General features: G+C 34.0%; 1 protein-coding gene across 7 annotated transcripts in view; it reads right to left on the minus strand.

Moving 5' to 3' along the window:
* GREB1 (growth regulating estrogen receptor binding 1) overlaps positions 1-26,137 on the minus strand; it is a 189,578-nt gene that overhangs the window by 71,559 nt on the left and 91,882 nt on the right. For 6 of the 7 annotated variants that reach the window (XM_074287207.1, XM_074287208.1, XM_074287211.1 and 3 more), the window contains exons 5-13: positions 17,860-18,042; positions 16,714-16,860; positions 14,390-14,518; positions 9,596-9,709; positions 8,180-8,323; positions 5,764-5,949; positions 4,377-4,727; positions 2,101-2,229; positions 1,607-1,732 (exon numbers count right to left, since the gene is read on the minus strand). In XM_074287207.1, the coding sequence (XP_074143308.1) occupies positions 1,607-1,732; positions 2,101-2,229; positions 4,377-4,727; positions 5,764-5,949; positions 8,180-8,323; positions 9,596-9,709; positions 14,390-14,518; positions 16,714-16,860; positions 17,860-18,042 (1,509 nt within the window). The remainder of the gene's footprint in view (positions 1-1,606; positions 1,733-2,100; positions 2,230-4,376; positions 4,728-5,763; positions 5,950-8,179; positions 8,324-9,595; positions 9,710-14,389; positions 14,519-16,713; positions 16,861-17,859; positions 18,043-26,137) is intronic. The other variant, XM_074287209.1, reaches the window with a different exon arrangement.

The following is a 26,137-nucleotide window of genomic DNA, read 5'->3' on the forward strand; positions in this document are numbered from 1 at the left end:
CTGGTTTTGAACAGTTATACTTGTTTGGGGATTTTTTTTATGAGCCAAAATCTGCCCCTTCCACCAACATCTACCTACTAATCCTACTTCCACCTGGAATCTTCCTAGAATTTGATTTATTGAAAGTTTGAAGGATGCTGTTTGATCAATGCAATGATTAGACACTAATCCAGAAGACCAGTGACAAAACATGTTCCGCCTTCCTGTCTTGACAGAGAAAAATGATGGACTAGGAAGAGGAATAAGACCTGCATGTTTGGATATGATCTATGTATGAATTTGTCTTGTTAACTATACTGAGTACAAGAGAAATGGGGGATTATTTTTGATGGAGGGGATTATTAGGAGGCAGTAGAGATAGGAGTAATTATAGCGATATTTATAGCGATTTTTAAAGTGTATGAAATAAGAAGAAAGGAATTTAAGTGCTCTAGACACTGTGTTTTATACTTTTCAACTGCCGTCTTATTTGAACCTTACAATAACCCTACATAGTAGATGTTATCCTTACTTAAAAATAAGGAAATTGAAGCAAAGATTAAGTGATTTGTCCAAGTCAGTAAGTATCTCAAAGGCAGATTTGAAATTTGGTCTTTCTGACAACAGTCCCAGAGATATAGCCACTGCGCCAACTAGCTGGATAGGACAACTTGAAATTCAGAGGGTAATTTATAAACAGGACAGCTTTGGCTTCATTATGATAAATGTTTTAGAGACTTTTGTTTGGACTGTGCATAATGGAGATTATTAGTTTCATGTAAAATTTTCATTTTCTGATTTTTGAAGCTGGAAATGCTCAAATGTTCTGGATTTTGTCACATTCAGGATAATAAAAGTTAAGAATATATTTAAAACAAAAACAAATTAATGAAAAGAAATTATTCAATTAAGCAAATATTCTCTTTTATAGAAAATAATCTTTCAGATGTTTGAACTCAAAGATAACACTTGCCCCACCATCACCCAGAGTTTTTTCTCCAAACTAAATATACTTCCTCCTTTCAAAAGATCTTCAAAGGGCAGGGTTTCCATATAAAACAAACCTCTTCCTTAATCGATAAGACAATTAAGCCCTAGAAAGCTTTCAAAAGAAAGCCAAAGGAAATATCAGTTTAAGCAAGTAAAAAAAGAAGCCCAGATTCAAAACCTAGTTTCTTGCCAAATCCAATGCTCTTTAGCTTATAATCATGCTCCCTCCCGTTCTGGACATTTTTCTCAGTGTAGAGTCAAATAAAACTCAAAGGTGCTAGCCATATGAGAATTTAAGTAAGTGAAAAATTTAGTGAAAAAAAGGATGAAAATCTAAGACCACCCAAAAGTAAAATGTCTTATCCTTCCTTCTTTCTAAATAGAATTCCCAGAACCCAGACAGCAAAGGCAATAAATAACTGAGGAATTTCTGTTTTAAACCAGAAGGCAACTCAAAGACTGGTTTGCTGAGATAAACAGACCTCTCTATTATTCCTAATTCAGGAGGCCAGAAAGTAGGAACTTCAGTTAATGAAAATAATGAAAAGTTCCAATAGTTGAAGTCTTAACAGTGTACAAATCTAAAGCTACCATCAAATTCCAAATCATCCCAGTTGCCTAACCTCTTGTTACTTACTTGTACACAAAGGAGTCCCACTGGCATCCAGAGCTGCTGGTTTATTTGTTGATGTATTAAGTGAAGAAGAAATGTGATTTTTATTTTCTTGATAAAACTTGTCCAGCAAAATATCAATGTCGCCCTCTAGTAGATAAAGAGAAGAGAATAGAAGCATATTTAAAATCTTTTGTGAATAAACACAATAAAGTTCTAAGAACTTTATATTCAGAGTCAAAACAGCCTACCACCAGAACTACTTTTATCATGCAAAGGAAGGAACACAGGTCAATACAAAATGAAATGCCTGGGCCATCATACAATGCCCCTGACATTAGACAAATATCTAATTGTCTAATTAGTAGACATTTAGTTTGTCACATATTTCTATTTCATAACATCTTTCTCAGTAAAATATCTAGAAAGAGATTCCAATATATGTTTCTGGCTTTCCTTTTTTGGTTCCTTCACATAAATTTGGAAATTAAATAATAATTAATTGGATGACCTCTTACCTGGACAAAGAGTGCTAAAAAAGGCACCTAAAGATTCCACTTTTCCAGTCATAAGCTCATAATTTACTTCTTTCTGGTACTCAGTTGGGCTGAGTAGGCTTTCAGAGAGAATTCGAGCCTGATATTTTCCTAGAAAACAAGGCAACTCATTGTATATTTCCAAAATATGGGCATACAATAAGTTCTATATAAATGTTAGCTATTATTATTATTTGAAAAACAATTTGCATAAGCCAAAAATGAGTAACCTCAAGGTACAAAACTTACATAATCCTAAAGAAGTTTTTTCACCTATAGTGAAGAATCCTGAATTACTGATTTTTTTTTTTACTTTTTAAAATATTTTTAAAGTTTGAATTAGATAACCTAAAATAGAGATCCTTAACCTAGGGTGCAAGAACTTATATTTTTTAAAAAATATACTGATGACTATTTCAATATAATTGGTTTCTATCACAGTGCTACATATTTTATTTTATGCATTTAAAAACTATTCTGAGAAGTTCACAGACTTCAGCAAAATACCAAAGGGGTCCATGATACAGGAAAGATTAGGAAGCACTAGCATAACTGACAATTTTGTGTCCTAAGATGTTTATTTCAGCTTTGATGTTTTCTTTTTACACATTTCTTCTAACTCTAATAATCTATGGCTCTATATGCTTCCTCAGATCCCTGGATTAACTAGCTCTTACTCTCTTATATCCCCTTTTATCCTTAAAAGGTTTTAACTACATTGGTCCAGTAAAATCTAGTAAAAAAAATTTTTTCAAAAGACAACAACAATTTCTTTCAGGCAATTATTAGAAAATACTTATCTCACCTCTCCACACATACTAAATGCCATGAAAAGAATTTTATCAATCTTTTTAATTTTTATAATATTTTGTTTTTTCCCAAATAAAACAATTTTTTTAACTTAAAAAAAAGTTTTGAGTTCCAAAATCTATTTCTCTCTCTCTCTCTCCCTCTCCTTCCTCTTTTCTTACAGGAGTAAACTGATGGGTTTTTTGTGAGTTCAAGGAAGCTCTTGATATGAAGACTCTTCTTTTCAACATCTTTATTTCTACTGCGGACACCCCTATATTCACAACCTCAGAATAGCCTCAATTCCTCAATCTCTCACACCCTATATATTTAATGGTGATCTAATTTTGAATCTTCCTTTAGAACATCACTCCCATCCATCTTGTCCTTTCCATTCATATACTGGCCTCCAAGAGGCCCTCATCATCTTTTACCTTGACTACCATAATAATCTCCAACATGATTTCCTTGCCTCTATTCTCTTCAGAAATGTATGTATATGTATATATATATACATATATATAAACTATTGTTTTATCACAAAAAAAGAAATTCTAACTTCTCTTCCAACCCTAAAGCCTATGACTTATTTTTATCCCTGTTTTACCCTGTCAACTCAAAAAATTTCTCTCTTCATTTTACATGTGTTTACCATTAAAAAGGATAAAAATTTCTGCAATCCTACAACTCTGATACAATCTAATACAAACAATCTGTGCATGTGCCAGAGGGAGAAATACAAAAGATAGTAAATATAGGCAGTTTGATAAAAACAACATTAAAGTATAAATAAATTTTAAAACCTATGATGTTCTAGGGAAATACTTAGAATATAATCCCTGGTATTGTTTTTTTATCTTTTTAATCTTCATTTATTTCATTTCATATAGAATAAAATTCCATAACACAGTATAATAAAAAAGTAACTGCAAATCTATTGTGTACAACTTGCTATTCCTTTTAAATTACAATAGCTATCATCTAAATTTCCTTTTTTTCTTCCTTTTCCACTCCTGCCCCAGAGTGTACTACTATTAGACACAAATAGAGGTATGTATCTATGTATATATGCATATAAATGCTTATATCTATGTGTGTATATACATATGTATGTGTACATGTATATATACAAACATGTCTGTGTGGTAACAGATACACACACAGAGAGACAGAGAAAGAGAGAGAAAGAAATACTTTAACAGAATATAAAAATAATAAAATCAGGGACTGACCTAAATCTGTATGTTCTAAAATGTTTGTTGCAGTCCATGATTTTATAATGTTTACATTCTATTAAGATAAAACAAAAATACACAACATTATATGAATAGAAAAGATTTCTGGTGGAGGTGATATTTTTGTTGGATTTTAAAATATTAGTAAAACTTTAAAAAGCAAAAAAAGGACAGTATTCTAAGGAATAACCTGCAGAGAAGAGGGGAAAAAAGGAATGGAAAAATGAGACTTACCCGTAACTGCAATGCAGGAGTCAATTGGTGCATTCCTACATGCACATATAATAACAACGTAGTTAGTTTTCACAAGTTTCCCTTCAATAAGTAACTTAAACATCTCTGAAAGTCCCTCTGCCAAGGAGTAACTACATTCAATGATATGAACACTATCATTGCAAGAACTGGCTGCCAAGCCAGCCAGCCATGGAAGTTGGGCAGATGTCACTGGGGCAATGTGACTAGGAACTTGAGGGAAAGGCTGCGGTGTAGCTTGTTGATACTGGCGGATCTCTGACAAATGGGATTCTCTCCAGGAACGCATAAATATTTGCTCCAGATCTTCAATCAGAGGAACCTGGTCTGAAGCTAATAAAGACAAAGTTCAATTTTTTAAAAGTCTAATTATTAATTTAAAGTTGTTTATTGTAAAGCAAAAAATTATTATCAGCTTTCCTAACATGACGGATCCACTGAAGACTAAAATTTCCAAAATAAAAGTATGTACCTTGTTTTAAACAATGAGTTTTGGTTTGAGAGAAAATGTCCACAAAAGGATTTTTTCTGGAACAGACAAACTTATAAATGATAACAATTCACAATTTGGACTTTATAAATGCACTTTAAAGTTTACAAAATGCACAGATATTTCCAGACACCTTGTGGACAATCCTTTTGAAGACAAAAACTTATACTGTCTTCAATTTTTCAATGTTTTAGCATCAAAGGATCATAAGCTAAGAGCAGAAAGGGATCTAAGAAGTCACCTAGCACAGCATCCTCATTTTACAAATGAGGGAACTGAATCCCAGAAAAGTTAATTGACTTGGTAACCAATTATGAAGTTAGCAACCATTCTGGTAGTGTGCAGCAGAGCCAATTGTCAAATCCAGGTCTTCTGAATCCAAATTCAGTGCTCTTTCCATGTCACCAAACAGTTTATAAAGAAGAAATGCTAAGAATGTTTTTCAATTCATAGTACAAATATCTAGAAGAATCCTTAATCAAATTTAAAATAATTCAAACATTATCTTTAAATGAGAAAAAAAAGTATTCAAATACTTGAAATAGGTACAAAGGAAACTCAGTTTTACTCAACTCTGTATAATTTGATTTCACTTATTGCTCTAAACATTTTTGCCCACATTCTATAACAAAAAGGTGATAGGCATAATGACTTCATAATGTCTTAAAAGCTTTTATAAACACTTTAAATATATGTGTGTGTATATATATATATATGTACACATTACATATATATATATATACGTATATATACATACAGACACACACTTATATTTCTCACCTCAGACTACCATCACAATTCTTCAGCAACCTCATTACATTACATCATATTTATCACATTCCACATTCTCCCTATATTGAAAAAAAAAAAGATACTCACCAAGCTGAACAAGATAATAGACTGTCAGTAAAAGTTGCATTTCTTCCGATATGGGCTGTATTGTAGATGCACCATATTGTTCATAAGCTCGAGATATGGACTGAGAATTCTGGTAGCACGTGTACAAAAGGGAACTTACTATGACATCACTAAGATTGCCACAGAGGTAGGGGAAGTTCCCGTGACCTAGAAAAGAAGTGTAATCATTTTACCATATATTGTATAAAATCTTGTTTCACATATCCCTTCCACAAACTATCTCTGACTTTTAGGAGTTGAAAGTTTAGAGAGCACTTATCTGAAATTCTTGTCAAATTCCACTTTCTTCATGAAATCACAACAATCTACAAGAAACTAACTCTCTTTTCTCTAGAGCTCTGCAGGGCTTGGATGTCCAAGGTAGAAGGAACCTTGGTTGCCTTCAAGTACCACCTGAAATCCCATCGTCTAAGAAACCTTTTCTGATCCCTCTCAAAGTTTAGTGCTAATACTTAAAACAATGTCTGGGACATAGTAAGCACTTAACCAATGTTTACTGATTAGTGTCTTTCCTCCATAAACTATGTCCAATTTATCCTATATATATATTTTGCTTGGATATAATCATTTACATATCATTTTTCCCATTACACTACAAACTTCTTGAGATCAGGGACTGATTTTCTTTTCTTTGTATCTTAGTGCTTAATACAATATCTGGCACATGGTAGGCACTTAATAAATGCTTTCTATGATAGCTTGACCCTACAGATAATAACTCCTAAATAGTGCCTGATTTTATAGGAAATAGACTAAGGTAAAGTAATTTGCTTAAGGTCATATGGCAATTGGCTAGAGGAATCACTTATACTATCTTATAGTATCTAGTGTATTTAGTATCTAACTTTTAATATATGCAAATGACTATTATTGTTGAAAGCTAAATTGAAAATACCCAGAGGGCAGAGAACGTTTCTCCATTCATTCAACATTTATTTAGCATTTACTACATTTAACATAGGGGCTGATGCAAAGTTTCGATAAAGCTTACCCCATTCGTGTTTGTATCTTGCATGATGACTAGAAAAGCAACTTGTAGGTACTTAACCACAACAATCTTTGTGAAGTTAATAAAATAAGAATTTCTGTTCAGATTATTCAAATTCAGATTCAAGCTCACCTAAAGAGTAGAGACTTTTATATTCTAAATTGATTGCTTAGTTTTTCCAGAATAGCAATTAATCAATCAGGGTCTCCTTGGTTCTTATTCATCTTCATCAGATCAGAAAGAAATGTATAACCTGCCTTGAGATTCAGGTTAACTGCACACCTGATGCAGACAAAGAGGTCTCTCTAGAATCATGTCTTAAGACTTAGGATGGAGCAGAAGGACTAACAAATAAAGAAGCTGAAGGCCCAGAGATTACTAACAACTAGAATGGCTCTGCCTCTTCCTGAATTCCATTTCATTCTTCTGTTCTGATGAATTCCATCTTAGTTTTTTCATCCTGTTCTAAACTAAACCTTGGCCTTTCACTTCTAAGGAAGAAGAGAGATTATCAAGAAAAGGAGAGGCTACAATAGGATAATTTTTCACTTTTCAATTTTCTATCTTTTACTTAAAATGGCATAATCTTAGAGGGTTCTCAGTACCAAAAGATTCCACAGGCTAAAATTAAGTAGTGCCATTATTGTGTTTTGGGTTTGGGGAAAAAAACAGAATTGTTTCCTTGGCAAGTAATTCTCCTATTAACAAACCAAAATCAGTAACACCATGCTCACACATGTTATCTGCCTCCATCATATGCTCCCCGAAGTGAGCAAGCTCCACTAGAGAATGCTTAGTGGAGGGATAACTGATAACACCCAAGAGGGCAGCGCTAAAGGAACCACATGGCTATTGGCAAGAAAAAAAACTCCTGGGGGATCTCTATCCTTTGGGGATGGGAATAAGTGCTAACACTAAGGCTAATACTTGTCTTACAGTCTCCATTGATCAACAAGCATTTATTAAATACATAATATATTCTAAGAACTATATTTGGAATTTAGTAGCAGAGATGTTGCACTGCCTCCCCAAAATCTCCCCTCTTTCCTGGGGAATGATCTACCATACCTATTAACAACTACAGATAATACCTTGGACTTACAGCATCCCAAAACCCAATGCTTTATGTGCACTTTAAGCAGTATAGAGTTCGGTAGCACTATTATCTCCCCTGTTTTGATCTTTATAATTTTATTAATGCCATTTATACATTTTGAAATCTTTATAGCTATGTCATATTGCTCATCAATATTGTGGATTTACATTTAGCTTGTAGTCAACTTTGTGCAGTTGTTCTTTCCAGTTCTGATATTCTATTGTTTTATAACTGTAAGAATACATTCATTTCTCTTCAAAACAGCTTCCAAGTGAGTCTGCTGGTATATTTACCTTTAAATATAACAGGCTTGGCCTTGCATATTTTCAGTAAGTTATCAGGAACAGAAACAGGCTCTCCAGCAGCTACCACAGGAGACGAGATTGTGGCTGGTCCCAACAAACCTGTCTGAGGCAGACAGGGCACTCCTGCACTGTCTAAAAATGCAATCATTAAAGTGAAGGGGTCAAACACACTCAAAAGGGCATTTGAAAAAGATAAAAGAACACCAACCCACATAGCAACAGCTTGACCTCTTTTGCCATCTGAATGAGGCCTTTTATAGATAGCATAATCTAGCCACTAATTTTTTAAGTATCAGCTTTTATTTATTCTCATAGCATGAGGGCTTATAAGAATCACATTTTCCAAAAAATTTCTCAGTATTTCAAAAAGTCTTTCCTCAATAGGATTCTGTGACATTAAAAAAATAATCATTACTATGCTTATTTTCTAGTCACAAGATCATAAATAGACATTTTAAAAACTAAGGTTGAGATAGCTGAAGTGATTTTTCCAAGCCTGCACAGTGCGACAGTCAGAACTCAAACTTTTATCTCCTGATTCTCAGACTGATGTTCTGCCTTAATTATCATCATTTGGTTGGGGGGAAGAGGAAAACAGGTCAAAATCTATGATTTCATCAATGTATTTTTGGGTAGGAGGAAGGAAAGTGACTGTCCCTGAAGCACACAGCTAATAAGTGTCTGAGTACATATTTGAACTCAAGTCCTCCTGCCTCCTGGATTAGCATTGTATACACTGCAATCACCTTGTTGCCCCAGTTTCATGAATGTAGAAAACTCCCCCCACAAATGCAAAATGGAAATTTGTATAACTTACAATGCAACTTAAAATCACTTTTAATTACAATGTAACTAATAGTTTTAGAGAGTTGCTGAGGGCACTAATAAGTGAACTGCCAAGGTTACAAAGTGAACACATGACAAAGGAAAACTTGAACTCCAGTCTTTCTAACTCAAGACTAACTGTACTGTGCCACTCTTTCCTCCATTTTAATATAAGATTAGCATAATAATGAGTCAATATGTAATTATATAAAACATAACTGATTTTGTCCTTGTCTCCTACAAAGAATTCAAATATAAATTAAAAATTTATAAATTATTTGTAAATTATTTAATAGTTACTATTCATTAATTCATAAATTATAACTATTATACAACAATTATAATTCATAAGTTATTTAAAACATTTTATAAATATTATTATTAATATTAAGTGGTTTATTTTTCATGAGCAAGCTTATAATCAACATGAGCTCTGATGAGAATTCTCTTTAGGGAATGCACCAAACCCCAGCATTCACTGGTAACCCAATAGAATATTATATAGAATTCTCCTTCTCCCCCTCCCCCCCCTCATCCGGCCCAAAGCCACTGTTGTAAAATCGCCCTGCTGTCACTTACCAGTTTTCATCCTGTGTGTACCTGTCTGTGTATAGCATGGGTCTATAACTGATGGAGACTCTGGAGACCATCCTTTGTGGCGTTTCTTGGGAGGCCCCGAGTTGGTTAAAGTGCCTAAAAGACATTTAGAATTAACAATATTGGCACTTTTAAAAAGCTTCAATCAAACTTTTTCAGCATTTTCATGAGTTTGAGGGAGATTTGTGTTTGTTTTTTGTATTCCGGATAGCAGGCCTTAAACCGTTTGGGACTGCTGACATTACAAGACTGAGCTGATGGAAGGCTCAGATGTTTGACTTCATATAAATGTCTTTGATTTAAATTAAAAGCATCGGGTATATTTTCAAATAATAATAAATGTCATGTGTTTTTTAATCTCCTCCCCCCTACACACACACACACACACACACACACACACACACACACACACACACACACACATATATATCCACCCATTTTATAAATCTAGGTCTAGAGACTGTAGTACTTCAAGCTGTTCCTAGAAAAAAAAAAAAAAAAAAATGGAGCTGGCTCATAAACTTATTCAACCAGTTTTCACCAGTAGGTGGCAGAAGATCTCCATGTATGCTTCCCATCAAATAATATTTCAAGGAGGAAATTCATGAGGTATGGCAATAGTCAACACTCTGGTGACTAAGTCAGGTTACTTAAATGTTAATTTCTCAAGCTGTGGGTTACCACTATTGTAAAATTAATCATAAATCAGTCACACTACTGGTGATTATTTTCTCCATATTTAACGAGACTGGCCTTTGGAATATCAGTAGCCAGATCTTAGCAACTTTGTATAATCTGCCAGAGTTTTCATTCCACTGGTACAGCCTTCACCAGCCTCGGATCACCTCCATGCCCCAATGAGAGATTTGCAGGACATTTGTAAAGGAGGAAAGCTAGTGAATTATTCAAAGCATCAAAAGCAGGTGAGTCAGTGTGTACTTGCATTTATAAAATGGATTATGGTTTGCAAAGAGTTTTATAGGTTATCTCATTTTGATCCTGTCAAATAACCCTATGACAAAGGGGCTTCCTTTATTTCTATTTTACAATTAAGGAAAATGAGATGGAGATGTTTCATAACCTTTCAAACCTTTCTAGCTTTCAAGCTAGAAAGCAACTAAGGCAGGATTTGAACTTAATTCTACCTCAAAATCTAGCTCTCTAATTACTGTACTATCTATATGCATATGACTAGATAGATATGACTATATATCTTATGTCTTCCACTAACTTCCTATTGTGATGCCTTATGTTAGTGAGAAAGTGAGCCTGGGCAGATAGATTGAGGCAATTAGGGTTAAGTGACTTACCCAGGATCACACAGTTCAAATGTCTGAACTAATGTTTGAACCTGAGTTCTTCCTGATTCCAGAGCCAATGCTATATTCACTAAGCCATCTCACTGCCCTTGAATATAAAACTTGAAATCAGAAAGACCCGAATTCAACTCTTTCCCCAGACACTTAGTAGGTATACAATTATGAGCAAAAGCAAGTCCAATAGCCTCTCTCGACCTCATTTCCCTCATCTGTCAAACATAGAAAATACCTCACAGAGGATGTATTCTGATGGAAGTGGATATCTTCAACATAGAGAAGATCTAATCCAGTTCCAATTGATCAATGATGGACAGAATCAGCTACATCCAGAGAAGGAATACTTGGAAATGAGTATAAACTGTTTGCATTTTTTGTTTTTCTTCCCAAGTTATTTTTACCATCCGAATCCAATTCTTCCTTTGCAACAACAACAACAACAACAAAATTCAGTTCTGCACATATATATTGTATCTAGGATATACTATAAAATATTTAATATGTATGGGAATGCCTGCCATCTAGGGGAGGGGGAAGAGGGAAGGAGAGGAAAATTCGGAACAGAAGGGAGTACAAGGGATGATGTTGTAAAAAATTACCTATGCATATATACTGTCAAAATGTTATAATTATAAAATTAATTTTAAAGAAAGTGGAAAATAAAGAAAATACCTCACAGAGTTTATGCAAAATCCTCTGAAAACTTTAAGATTTTATAGATGTGTGTTTGTGTGTGTATATATATAATATATATATATGCTATTATTATTGTTGTTATTACAACATATGCAAGTAAAGTACAAGTTTTGGAAGGTCCTACCCAAACCCCAAAGGCTTTAAATAAAATGTCAATGATACACTATGTAACAATTATCAAGAAGGAATCTAGTTATTAAGTTTAGTATGACATCACCAGTATGGCTTGATGCTTAGCATTAAAGCTAAATGAGGAAATATTCTAGAAATATAAAGAAAAAAATTGATGAAATATGTCAATCTCAGCCCCCTAAAAAAAAAAAAAAAAAGCTCACTGAAATTCTAGTGTTTAAGTATAGATCCCAAAAATTTCAAGTTGGGAGGATCTCAAATACCATCCATTTCCATTTATCTATAAATTACATAAGTATTGCTATAAACTAAGCAATCATCCAGCCTTTCCTAAATGAATGGGAGACATAGGGAACCCACTATTTCTCATTTTGGGACATTTTGCATTGATCAGGACAAAGTGCAGTGAAATCACCATGTCCTTAATCCTATACACTATGACTCTATTGATGGGCCTTACATTCTCATTAGTTTTTTCTGAATGCAATGTCATACTATTAATTCACATTGCTTGTTAAGTCATAAATTATTACAACAGTATAGCTACTCTTCCATCTTGTATATATAAAGGTTAGAGTTTTATCTCATTTTATTAAATTCATTCCAAATTCAATCCTGGCAAGAACTTGCTGGCTCCTAGGTCTCCAGAAAGGTGAAGTTATGGAACTTTTCATCAGTCAAGATGCAGAAGAAAGATTATATTAGATTAGAGTACCCTGATAACCTTGATCTCAACCCAGGCTAAGCTCCATCTAGGAGGTAGACTTTGTATCCCTTCAAATGAACTAATTACAAAATCCAAGATGAAGAGGGAGAGGTGAAGCTGGAAGAAGAGGGTGCATATTAAGAAACTGCATCAATCCAATCTGTATTTTTTTTTCCTTTCAATAATATCACAGTATAGATGGTTGCATATTTTGTGGGACCAATATATCTAGACCAATATAGTACTCATCCTACGTAGAAAGAACAGAAAATTTATTTCAGGTTCCAAAGGAAATAAATATCTAGGATTTGAGACTGAGTTTTAATCAAGTCATTACTGTTGTATCTGACTCTTCATTTGGAATTTTCTTATCAAAATACTACAGTAGTTTGCCATTTCCTTCTCTAGTTCATTTTATAGATGGGGAAACTGAGGCAAACAGGGTTAGGTGACTTTCTCAGGGATTACACAGCTATATCTGAGACTAAACATTCATTAAGATGAGTCTTCCTTATTCCATTGTGCTACCTACCTGCCCTAAAGATTATTAAATTAAATTTGCCACCTATTTCCCTTTGGCACTGTTGCACTAAAAGTCACAAAAGACCTAAGAATTTTAAAAATTTAGAGTACTTCGCTTATGGGATATACTATGGCCTTAATGGCCCTATTTAATTTGATTTCCTACTTGTTCCCTAACATGCACCTTTTCTACTCTCGACCTTCATTCATCCCATGCTCACACTGATCTCATCTCCCCCTTGCTCAAAGCGATTCCCTGAATAAAATGCTCAGTTGACTCCTCTCCAAATCTAACTCATTGTTTAGATCTAAACTTCAGTCCCACCTCCCCTCCAGCTACATTTATCTATCCTTCCTCCTAACTCTTTCATACCATCTAAAGCCTGTTTAATATAATATAGGGTTCTGCTATCATTTCCATTGTTTTTTATTCACTAGTGGTTTTGTGGGCATATATGTTTGTTATGTCCAGTGAGATAAGTTCCTCTTAGACAGAGGCTGCATCTTATCACAAGCACAATGATAATAAAATCAACAACTGGTAAATTTTCTCATGTGAGACTATGTGAGACAGGTGCAGACCCAACACACACACACACACACACACACACACACACACACATACACAAACATACATACATATATATATATATATATATATATATATATATATATATATATATATATATATATATATATATATATATATCCATACCCCTTGGTGATTTCATCAACAGGGAAGCTTCTTCCACAGAGGGAAACTGGTAAGTAAACTCAGCTGTAATTTATGATCTTCAATAGTTGTCTGGTCAGTAAAAGGTTAAGTGACTTGACCCTAGCCACATAGCTACTGTGTTAGAGGCAAGACTTGAATCTTCCTAAGTCCAAAAAAGGTCTTCTAAACCATTTTACTATTCTGCTTCTGAAGAAAATGAGTCACAGAATGAGGAAGGAGCTTCACCAAATTTTTACAGCCAGTAAAGTGTGACACAGTGAAAAGATCACTGTTCTGTTGACAGAGGATTCTGATTCAAATCCCAATTTTGATGCTTACTACCTGAATGGGGAAAGTCATTTCATCTCCCTGGGCCTCTGTTTCCCCAGTTGTAAAGTGAAATGTTTGAGCTTAATGTCCTCTGAGGATTTATCCAGCTCAAGATCTATGATCCAAAACCACTCAATCTAAAGCTCTAATCACCATACCATTCTGTCCTTGCTCCATAGTACATCACCTTCAGTAAATACCTGTGAACTTGACACAATCCAAAACATAAAATTCTTTAACAAATGAACATTTATCAGTCCTACTATTATTAGTTCCTAAAGAGATCCCTTAGGCTAATCCCATAGGCTGGGATCTGAATGTGACCTGTTTTGTGGATAAACACAAAAATGCAAAGCTACCTAATACCGAGGGTCTTCCTGGGACTGACAAATTGTTTTTCACTAACTGTTGATGCTTGGGTGAATCTTTCCCATTGAAAACGGCTTGACTCATTGCTGATATTTGAAGAGGATGATCAGATGTAGTGCCTGAAACCAAAGAAGAGAAAAGCGCACCATGACATGATTAGACCTAAGACCATTTTCCCCACTTTACTGTATAAGCTGTTCATCAAGGAAATCTGTTCTTAAGGTTGGAGTCAACAAATTGTAATATTTCATCTCCTCTGAGAGGACATATATAAATTCCCATATGTGCTTCAAAGAGTACAAACTGAGTTAATCTGCAAGTCTGAAAGTCATGCAAAGCCACTGTGGTGCTCCACAACTCCAATGTGATTTCCCATAACTGCCCATTGAGAACACAGATTGGAACCAGGATAGGACTTGCAAAGGATTATAATGGTTTCAGTTACCTAATCTACTCTAGCCCTGAACTGGCCACAGGATCTAAGGGCATCCTAATAAAGAGATGGGATCAATGAACTACCTGTGGGATCTGAGTTTATTCATACTCACTGAATTATCTAAGAGACTATAAGTTTCCATGACTCTTCAGTGTTTAATTTGAGAACAAGGACTTAATTTGAGGACTAATGAAATGAGTCACCCTATGGTTAAGGGAATCGTACTGACTCAGCTCTAGAACCACATGGTACCAAGTGATATTTATATAAAAACATAAGCACTCACAAAGCATTCCTAGAGGCTTTCAAATACAGTAACTGTCCTACACTATACATGTTTGTTAATGATTTGGTTTGTCAGTCACCTACAAAAGGCATCATGTACTAGCATCTTTGTATTTGACAACCATTTATTAATATTGCTCTTTTACTGGGAATACACCCACTATAACCTCTTGAAACACACAAGAAAAGAAACATCTAAAGACCATTTAAAAATATAACCCTGAAACTATCATGTCTATAGGTTAGAAATCACTAATACTATCAGCACAATCTTTAACATCTCTAACAAAGATGAATAACTTGTTGTTTGTTTCTTTGGGTGTTTGTGTTTATCTTTGCCCTTTCCACCACTCTGTCATAAGGGGGAAAAGAGAGCCTTAATCCTTCTGAGGAGAAAGGAGGGAGACAGTCAGTCTTTTTTTGGTTTTCTTACAGCAACACATGGAAGGAAAAAAATAAATGTCAAAAATAATTCTGATTACTATATTCCTCCAATGCAAAGTAGATAGGTAAGTGTCCTAGAGCAGAAATTATTAATATTTTATGTATTTTAATATATTTTGATAGCTATATTTCTTTATAATTGTTTCCTTTATGATCCTATGTATTTTTCCACACACTTCAAATCATTATGCTGAGAAACGGTAATAGGCTTTGACCAAATGACCAAAGAGGATAGTAGGAGGAGGAGGAGGAGGAGGAGGAGGAGTAATAGTAATAGTAGTAGTATTAGTAACATTCATATTTTTAAATTAGCAAAGTGCTGTATAAATTACTATCTCATTTTAACCTCACAACAATCCTAGAAGGTAGATGTCAATATTTTTTCTTTTTTACAGGTGACAATCTGAGGCAAACAAAAGTTTGCTCAAATTCATATAGTTAAGTATCTTAGTCCATGACAGATACAAGGTAAGACTCTCTATCCTATAGACTCAGGGCTAAAAAATAGGAGAGAATTCTGTACAAACCTGTTGTACATCTTTTCCCCTACACCACCCAACCAGAATATATGGATTGTTTCAATTGTAAGTATCATGCTAGCTCTCCACCTAATGCTCAGTCCACTATACTCCCTGGGTTTTTATCCAGCAGTTAAAGTTTATGAAAATTGATAAGGTAATTTTGATTTGAAAGACTTTTAACCTTCAGGGAACACATTTCAGTAAAAGTCATAGAATCATAGCTTTAAAAAGTTGGGAGAGAACTCAGAAGCCATCTAGTCCAATCCTTTCATTTTACAGGTAAGAAAACTGAGGCCCCAAAAAAGGATAAATGATGTCCCTCAGCAAGACGAGGTCATTCAGGTATTAAATAGCAGAATATGAATTTGAATCTAGGTTTTCTAAATCAAAAACCAACATTCTTTCCCCTAGAGCATACTGTCTTCCTCCACTTCCTAGGAACAAAAAATTCAATTTTTTTTCTACCTGTTGGTAATTGAAATGAAGACTATGCTATATAAATCAGACAGTAGTTCTTTTCAATTAAAGTTCTGTCTCAGAAGAGATAATATGTTAGTTTATCCTGTAAATAATAATAAGTACATGGAAAATGATTTAATATCTCAAAGATATTTTTACAATCATTTACCTGTCAGTTGAGTTCCCATCAGAACACTTGGATTTGCTACTAGTACTGGCTCACTTGTGAAGGCAGCTGGGGGCACTGAACTCTCTGGAGCTTGGAACAGTGAATTAGAACAAGTGCTTGAGGATGTCTGCCTGCTCCGGAGCTCTACTGAAAGAAAGTTAGTATAAAGGTATTGATTACATTATCTTCTATGGAGATAAAGTGTCAGTCATATCAGGCTAAGCAATTAATGTTATTTACTAGAGAAAATGCAATGTGATATTGGTTCCACTGGCAAATGCCATGGTTAGGGAGAAGAGTGGAGAAGAGAGGAGGAAGGATACATACTTTCCCATCTCTTTGTTCACACAATTCACTATGCTCTTCACCTACTGAATTCCTACCCATTCTTTACAAACCAACTCTAGTGCCACTCTTGCACAAAGCCCTATCTGATAACCACAATCAATAATAAATTTCACCCTTGGACCCAAAGTTTGTTTTTAACTTCTCTAATGAAAGTAAAGACCACAATGTCACTGTGAAGGATGGTTAAGTGATAAGAGAACTAGACATTTGAAAGAAAGGAAAAGGGATCATAGGAAACTACCCTTAATTCTTGCCTTAAGTTAGTCAACAAGCATTTAGTAAGTGTAGACTCTATGCCAAGCACTGTGCTATAGTAACTTATTTAAAAAAAAAAAAAAAAAAAAAGCAAAACCATTGTTATCAGAATCTCATGAAATACTTGTAAAGCATTTAGCACAGTGACTGGCACACAGTAGGCATCTAATAAATGTTTATTTTCTCTCCCAAAGGGAAGAAATCTAGATTTGTTTTCCCCTCCTGACCCTTCTATTCTCTGTGTGATTTTAAGCAAGTCCTCATCTATAAAATGAAAGGATTGGGCAGGAGAGTCTCTAACATCACTTTCACTCTAATTTTAAAACTGTTTAAATTCTTCTATTACAAAGTAATCATCTCTAATAAAAAGCAGCAATTATTATCAAATTGTCCTAGTGTCTCAAAATTTAAACCCACTATAAAGGCCATCTCCAGAGCCTGGGGACTCTTTGTTTATTTAAGCAGATCCTTTTGCCATTAACTAAGACCCCCCTCAAAGTTAGTGAAAGGCAAAATCCTGTGGAGCCAACTGGGCTAACTAACCGGAGCCCCTCCAGCAGATTAAAGGGCCTTTCATGAGAGTCCCGTGAGCATTCCGAACCAGATAATACTTTAAGTGTTTCTGTTTCTTTGGCTGGGTGGTCAATTTAAGATTGATGTGATTGGAAAATTCAGTGAAGTAACAGAATCCTTTCTTTCCACAGCCAACACAATTCCCGGAGAAACCTAGAAAGAGAAATACAGCATAAAAGTCATGGACTTAGTTGAACAACTGTAGTGATTTTTTCCCCTCAAAGAGCTTAGCATATGTGAAATAATTTATTGAAGTTTCTAAACCCTTTTAGTCCATCATATCATTAATTGGAAGTCATGAAAATTTGCTGTGGACCTTCATTTTTAGTGTTTTTTCTTAAAATGCTTTCATATCTGTGATCTACTGAGCATTTATTAAACACCTACTCTGAACTACATGATTTAGATTCACTGATTCTAACAATAATCCTGAGATAAAGGGGGGAAAGGTATAATTCCATACGCAAACCTTTATAAGTTATTTATATGCCATAGCTATTAGTGGTAGTGAGAAAAACACTAATTGTAGGGTCAAAGGGAAAAAACAAAAAAACAAAGGACTCATATATGCAAAAAAATTTTCTAACATCACCTTTTATAGTAGCAAAGACCTGGTAATTAATAGTGTGCATGAAATAACTGAATAAATTATGACCTATGAATCCCATGAAGAGGTCCCATGTATGCAAATTCACACTCCTGGAAGTTATAATTATGTAAAATATGATCATTTTGTCAGGCCCAATAGAATATAAAGTGCACATTTAAATAACACATCCAATTCACAGGATTAATTATTCACACTAATTAGAACTGAGCTGTAAATTAAATTAGTGTCCTATAAGAAGAAATGAAAGATGTTTTCAGTGAACCCTGTGAAGAGTTTTATGAACCAATATAGAACAATTTGTGCAGTAACAATCAAAATATGATAATAAAACTGAAATATTTAACAACTCTGATCAATGCAATGACCAACTATAATGCCAGAAGATTGATGATGAAACATACTAGCCAGTTCTTGAGAAAGAGAAATTATGAATTCAAGATGCATAGTTAACTAGGGAATTTGCTTTGTTTCGCTATGCAATTTTTTAAGAAAGCTTTTCTTTTTTTTTCCCCCAAGTGGGATGGGAGGTGTAAGGGAAAGTAAATGCTGGATAATTGAAAATATTAAAAAACTCAAAAAATAAGGGAGACAATTAAAAATTAACATAATGAAGAAAAACAGATGCATTATGAATCCTGAATTTGCTACTTACACTCTAGGTGACCTTGAGTAAGTCCTTTTACCTTCAAGGCCTCATTTAAGTAACTTATAAAATGGAATGTTTAAACTATATAATCCCTAAGGTCCCTTTTAACTCTAAATACCATTAACCAATTTTGGTAAGGGAACTGGGAGCAAGAACATCTGCTGTAGGGGGAAAAAAAGGGATGTTTGGTTTTAGTAAGGAAGTAAGGATTAGGCAAATTTAGCAAAATAAAAATGGAATTTTTATAATCTTAAATTTTCAAAAATAATATATAAGTTAATTTCAGTTAAGGAAGAAAGGAGAATTAGGTGTATTTATCCCATTCAAATAACTACATTAATTAAATTAGTACAGCAATATGCCATTGCAACATTTCCATCTCCAATTTGTCTTGAACAAATACAGTTTCCAAATTTCAGATGAACCTTATATAAGGACCTTCAGGTGTTAAAAAAAAATGGAAAAAGCAAAACACAAAAAACAAAGGTTCTCACTATGTCTGAGAGAGAGAAAGAGAGAGGAGAGGGGGAGAGAGAGAGAGAGAGAGAGAGAGAGAGAGAGAGAGAGAGAGAGAGAGAGAGAGAGAGAGAGAAATATACTAAAATGAAATAAGTTGATTCCTCCCCTCAGAGCAATCTAGATCAGAGTTTTAACCTAGCATCAGAAACACTAGGTTTTTAAAACACATTTTCTTAACTATTTTCCAATATAATCAGTGTTTTTTATAATGCTATTCATTTTGTTTTATGCATTTGAAAAAATTTTTTTTGAGAAGAGGATCATAAGTTCGCTAGGTTTCCAGTGAAATCTAAGACAAACAAAAAAGTTAAGAACCTAGATTTAGATGATGGTCAAGATCCCAGCCTAGGACCTATGTTCTCCGTTCAATAGCAGCTCCAACATTCCATAGTCTAAATTTTATTCCATAGTCTTTGATCTACTCACAAAAACATTCCAAGTCCAGTTTTATCATTGGCTTTTTGGTCTGCTCAGTCTCCTTGTTTATTCACTGTGTCTAAACAAGACTTTCCTCAAAACATTGCTTCATCCTGTGGCCTGTCTAGTTTTTATGGGCACAAGGTCCTTTGAGCTGAAGAGACATTGGAACTAAAGGTCATACAAAGTAAACTGTTTTATCACATTTCTTCACAGGAAAAGTTTGTAAAGGTCATTATGACTGGGGAGAGAAGGACAACATGGCTATCTACATAACCTCTGCTTTTAAACTGAATGTTTCAGGTCTATCTGATATTTATAAAAAATAATCAGTTTCATAAAAAAGATATTTTCATTTCATTTCTGCATAAGAAAGATGAAGAAATGGAAAAAAAGTTATCTTTATTAAAACCTAATGAAGGTTTGATAGCATTTTCCTATAGGTAATCCTTAAAATCCCTTGGTGCAATCTCTTTAAAATTTACCAAAGATCCACGCTCAAAGTTAAAAATAATGACATTTTCATGGAATAATGGTGTACAGAGTGAATAGAACGTCTAGGACCCTATCAGAAAAAAAATCAAGTCAATCTGTTTATAGGAAATCTTGAAGTGAAAAATTTCACTTTCATTCCAACTATTGTATTATTTCAAAAATTCAGATGATAGTATATGGGAAGACTCCTTCAGATAAGGTTGAATTTGAATCTGGTCCCAAGTTTGCAAAAGATTCAAGAATGTGACATAGAATAAGAGGGCCAAGGATGTTATCAATCATTTGCCTAGATTACAGCTGAAAATCAAAGCACTTGACTTAGAGTTTGGAAGTTACAAGTTCAAATCTTGCTTTAAACACTTATTAGCTGTATGACCCTGGGCAAATCATTTAACCTCTTCCAGTCTCAGTTTTCCCATGTGTAAAATGGGGGTCACAACAGTACCAGCTTCACAGCTTTATTGTGACAATAATAGCAAATAAGATGATGTGGTCGTCTTTGCAAATATTAAGAAACTATGATATTATCTATTATTGCTATCATATAGAAATTTGGCATTATTTTCAACAATAATAATAGAAATTCAACATTTAGATACTACTTTAATGTTTACAAAATAGTTACCACAAAAAAAAATTTGTAAAGATCAAAAATAGTTACCACAAAATCATCCAAAGAGGAAAGCAATTCCAGTATTGTAATGGCAACACTTTTAGATTTACAAAGAACTTATTTTAAAAATGTACAAATTCAAATACCTTGTTTTACAAATGAAGAATCTGCATTTTAGGGAAAGTGAGTCACTTGCCCAGCCAGCAACAAGACAGAATGAAAGCCAGGTCTAGTCTTCATACTCATAGTCTAATGTGGTTTCCATTATATTATTCCATTGCACCATACTGAAGAGTGAACATGGCCATTTATTCGAAACTCTCCAAAATGAATATTCTATATAATAGTACAGTGTCATTCATGACAATATATGGAAAGCTTCTACCCAAGCAGGTCGAATTTGAATTTGACCCTAAGGATTTAAGAGATTCAAGAGTATGATGCAGAACATCAAGGCCAAGGGCACTACCAATTATTTTCATGTGATGCAGTTGAAAACAACATCTGACAGCAGTCAAACCACCACCTAAGCTCTGTCCCTAGAGAAGATGGGGCTATGAGAGTAAAATTCTTTCTCAAAAGAATTCACCATCCAACATGGAGCCATAAAACAACAATGGGGGAGGGGAAATGCTGACCATTAAGGAACTCTCTTTGTAGATCAGAAGTTGATAATGGAAGCCCACCACAGGAGGGAAACTACTTGTCTCCAGTGCACTGTAAATATTTAGGAAGGAATTAAGAAAAGGTCATTGAATAATCAATCTTCTCCAATAAAAGTTGTTTTGTTTTTTTTTTTTTTTCACAAGGAAAAGTTGTTCTTTTGCAGGAAACAGCACTAAATAGATTGGAAACAGGAGGTAAAACTGCTAACTCCACCAGTTTGTTTATAAATCTGCCATGGGATTTGATTAAAAATCTGCCAAATAATTATAACCACCCATTCTTAGATACCAAGTTTAAAAATGGATTCACTCTGACTTCTCAAATTCTTTACAGGGCAAATAGAATTCCTGGTATTTAAAAGTAATAAGCATAACACTAATGCTCAAGATATCTCCAGACAGACAAGAAAGAGCACAGGCTTGAAGTGGTAGAGGACATAGGTTTAAATCCCACCTCAGATAGTTATTATCTGTATGATCTTTCTAGACCTCAGTTTCCTCCTCTGTAAAGTGAGACAATTAAACTAGATGGCCTCTAAGGTCCCTTCATATTCTAGTTCTATAAATGACCTGAAAAGATTAAATTTAATTCAACTTTATAAACACACATTGAATACTTACATAAATTCTGGGTGTTAGAAAAGATAAGTTTACATAAGACATAATCTCTAATTCAAGAAGCTAATAATGACATTTATATAATGCTTTAGTGTTTGCCTTAAATCTTAAAGCTTTTAACATATTATTTCATTTGAGTCTCACAACAACCCTAAAAATAAGGTACTATAGTGATAATTAATTTCATTTTTGCAGATAAGAAACAGCATTTCATTGACTAGTGCTACGGGGTAGGATTTGATCATAAATTTTCTTTATTTCAAGCCCAGGACTTTTCATTCTGTCATCCTGCCTCTTAAAAGCAGCCAGAGTGCTAACTTTATAGTACCTAAGAGAATGGAGGATGGAAATAGCACAAGGGACTTATATTGATCTCTCCAGAAAAAAATCACAATTTAAAATGATTATGTTTATTACCATCACTGTTATTATTTTTAAGGCACTTTCCTCTGCTCTTATCATCACATCCTAAAATCTTGGAAGGAATAAAACTTTCAGTAGAAACAATTTCCCATGAGGCTCTTGGGTGACTATTCCAAATAGTGCCACCAGCACAAATGTTTCTTCAAAAGAGAATCCTATAAGATCCTCCTCCACTAAAGAAAATTCTCCTATACTACACCATTTGCCTGACCTATACCTAGTAGTTGTTCCATATTTCAGTCATTCTTAAAAGGCTGAAATTACTCCTTCATCTTATTTATTCCTTGCTTCAGTTTTGGTTTGGAAACAGCATTTGCCCACTTCTATACTGTCTATTATCCATTATTCTTAGCCTTAACATGGCAAAGAGGGAAATACCCTGGCCTTGGAGTTTTGACTCTAGCTACTCTATTTTCAACAACTCTCTTAGATACATTTGCCTCACCTTTAAAATGAAAAGTTTGTGCTTGATAGTCTCCCAGTTCCCCTTTACCTCCTGTATTCTATGTCTTGAAGTCTCTTTCAGCTCCATAATCGTATTTTAAATAGCTGCCCTGTCAAGTAGCTTCTTTCAAGATTCCTGGGTGGTCTATATACCTCCATCACTGTGGAAACAACCGTTTGTAGCTGTCTGGCTGTCCTCCTTGTTTAGAAAGAATAGCCTCAGTTTATTACTAAGGTTCTTTCATGTGAGCAAGAAGCCAGGTTTTTTTCCAACTTTGCATCTCAGGAAGGCATAAAAATATAAAGCACAACTTTTCTCAACTCAGAAACTGACCCTTTTGGCTTTCTTCCTTTCTTCACTCCACTTAACTAATATGTGACCTAAGAGATCCTCTTGACAACTGCAAGTGACTATAGACTAGTCTATTGACATTACTCTCTTGTTCTCTATCCCTCCTACCCAGTGCAAGACTCTATAACAGAATGAATGGTTAGCTAAGAATAGTATAAGTTCCTCCATCTTCATGTCCTATTATCAACTTAGCAAATACTCTAAATTGAAGATGAAATCTAAGCCCCTGAATCTAAGCTATTGTTTCACTGACTACAATAATCAGAAAGGTCAGTTTTTATTATTCTAAGTTTCAGTGAAGGTAAGAATCATGGAAATGATTCAGATGAAAATGAGCCAAGTTGCTAACTTTTGTGGTGAGTAAATCCCAAGGGTAAATACAAAGAATAAAACAAAGAAATATAGAAATTAACTTGGATACTATTTCTACTCTAAGTCCTATTCCAATGCTTCATTGCTGTATAAAGGTGACAGTAGGTTCCTGAAGTAGACTCTCTTGCTGGGAGAAAAAAAATTCTCCCTCACTCCTTCTGGAAGGAGAAAAAAAATGGAAGTCAAAATCTTATAAAAGCAAACACTGTAAAATCTCTTTACATGTAATTGAAAAAAAAACCAAACTACTATTAAGTGGAAAATAGATAAATAAATATTTGATGATTGAATGACTAAATAAACTAATCATTTGCTGATGTATTATTTCAGCTACTAAAACCCCATGAAACAAAGAAAAATACAAAATGATTCTTAATCACATGGAGACCCTTCCACTTATGCAGGGATGGCAACAATTTTTTTAATGTTAGAAGTAAAAAACAGTACAAAGAATCACAAGATTTTAGATTGTTTTAAAAAATAATTTAGTTGTTGGTATTCTAAGGGTGAAATCCTGGGCTGATGACCAAAAAATAGAAATACTACTAGAGGAAATGAATTATATAATTTTGACATTTTCCATGCCAAAACAAGAAGATAGAAGAAAATTGCAGCTAAATAGATAGATTTGGTGATTCACAGATTCTCCTTGGAGAGGAAATTGGTTGAATAGGTATTATGTATGCCAAAATGACAAGAAACACCATTTCTTGTGGCATTAATTCATTCCACATTGTAATGCTCATGAAAGGTACCTGCAAAAAGGATACCAAGAAAATAGTTGCAGGAAGTATGCCCACATCCATTGCAGGAGATGAAAAAGTTGAGAAATTCTATAATGAAATGGATAAAGCCCTCCAGATTACGTATTTTGATTTTTTTAACACATGTATTTTGATTTTTTAAAAACTTCAATGTAAGGGTGAAGATAGGAAATGAACAAAAATGTATAGAAAAAATATGATTCACCCTAAAGAAATGAGGAAGGCTACAGTCTTAGATATGACATGAAGTTTTAACACCTATGTATCATGATATTTTCTCTTTGATAAAACAATCAGGAAACTATGGAAATTATAAACAAACACCACAACAAATGTTGATGATTATATTTTAAGAGACAGGAAAAAGTCATTTTTGATTTAGGAGTCATTCCAGAATCATCCTCCTATTTGCAGTTGAACCACTGTCATGTTAGAATGAAAATCAAAATTAATACAAAGCTAGAATAAAAATGAAAAAAGAATAGCATCCAATTAACTCCAATTTGACCTATTTTTAAAATAAAATTTATAGCAAAAATGGAAAGTGTATGAAGGAAAGAGTTGTCAACACTGATTATAATAATTTTATATGGTTATTAAACTAATATGAATCAATTATCATACTAAGATTTTTAAAAGGACCAAAACTACCTCATCCAGCACTCACACTTCACTGATTTACCAAGTAAAAGAATATGGCAACCAAAGGCAACTATGCTTTAGAACATACATTTGTAAAATCTCACAAAGAAAGATAGTGGAAGCTTGTGAGCAGTATACTAAATTTCATAATGCAGCAAGAAAAAAAATGAAAGGAAAAACCAATTTAAACAAAGATTACCAAGAGATGCAACTAAGCAAAGTCATCCAAAGGGCACTAAAAGTGAGAAAAAAAAAACAGAAGAAACATGGAAAAGATGTACCAAGATTCTTTAAACATGTTTTATTTGTTTTTTCCCCATCAAATTCACTGGAGCTACTTCATGTAACTTTTTACCTCACAATACCCAATGAACTAGAAGAAGCAAAAACAGCAATAAAGAAAATTAAAATATAAAAAGTAGATAAACAATGTCAAACACAAACAGAAGAGGTTTTATCCTAGAAATGATGCAAATTTAAGGATTGCCAAAGGTTTATTCTCAGGGCAGTAGAAGAGAAACAGATGCCAAAAGACATGGGGTAAAAAAAGGTATTTTTAAAAGCAACAGAGACAAAGCTACCAAAACTATAAACCTACTTTCCTTGCATAAAACTTTTATATGTATAATCACGCATCTGTACACACACACATATACATGGCATCCTTG

The sequence above is a fragment of the Sminthopsis crassicaudata genome, chromosome 2 (assembly GCF_048593235.1).
Source record: "Sminthopsis crassicaudata isolate SCR6 chromosome 2, ASM4859323v1, whole genome shotgun sequence".
NCBI lineage: Eukaryota > Metazoa > Chordata > Mammalia > Dasyuromorphia > Dasyuridae > Sminthopsis > Sminthopsis crassicaudata.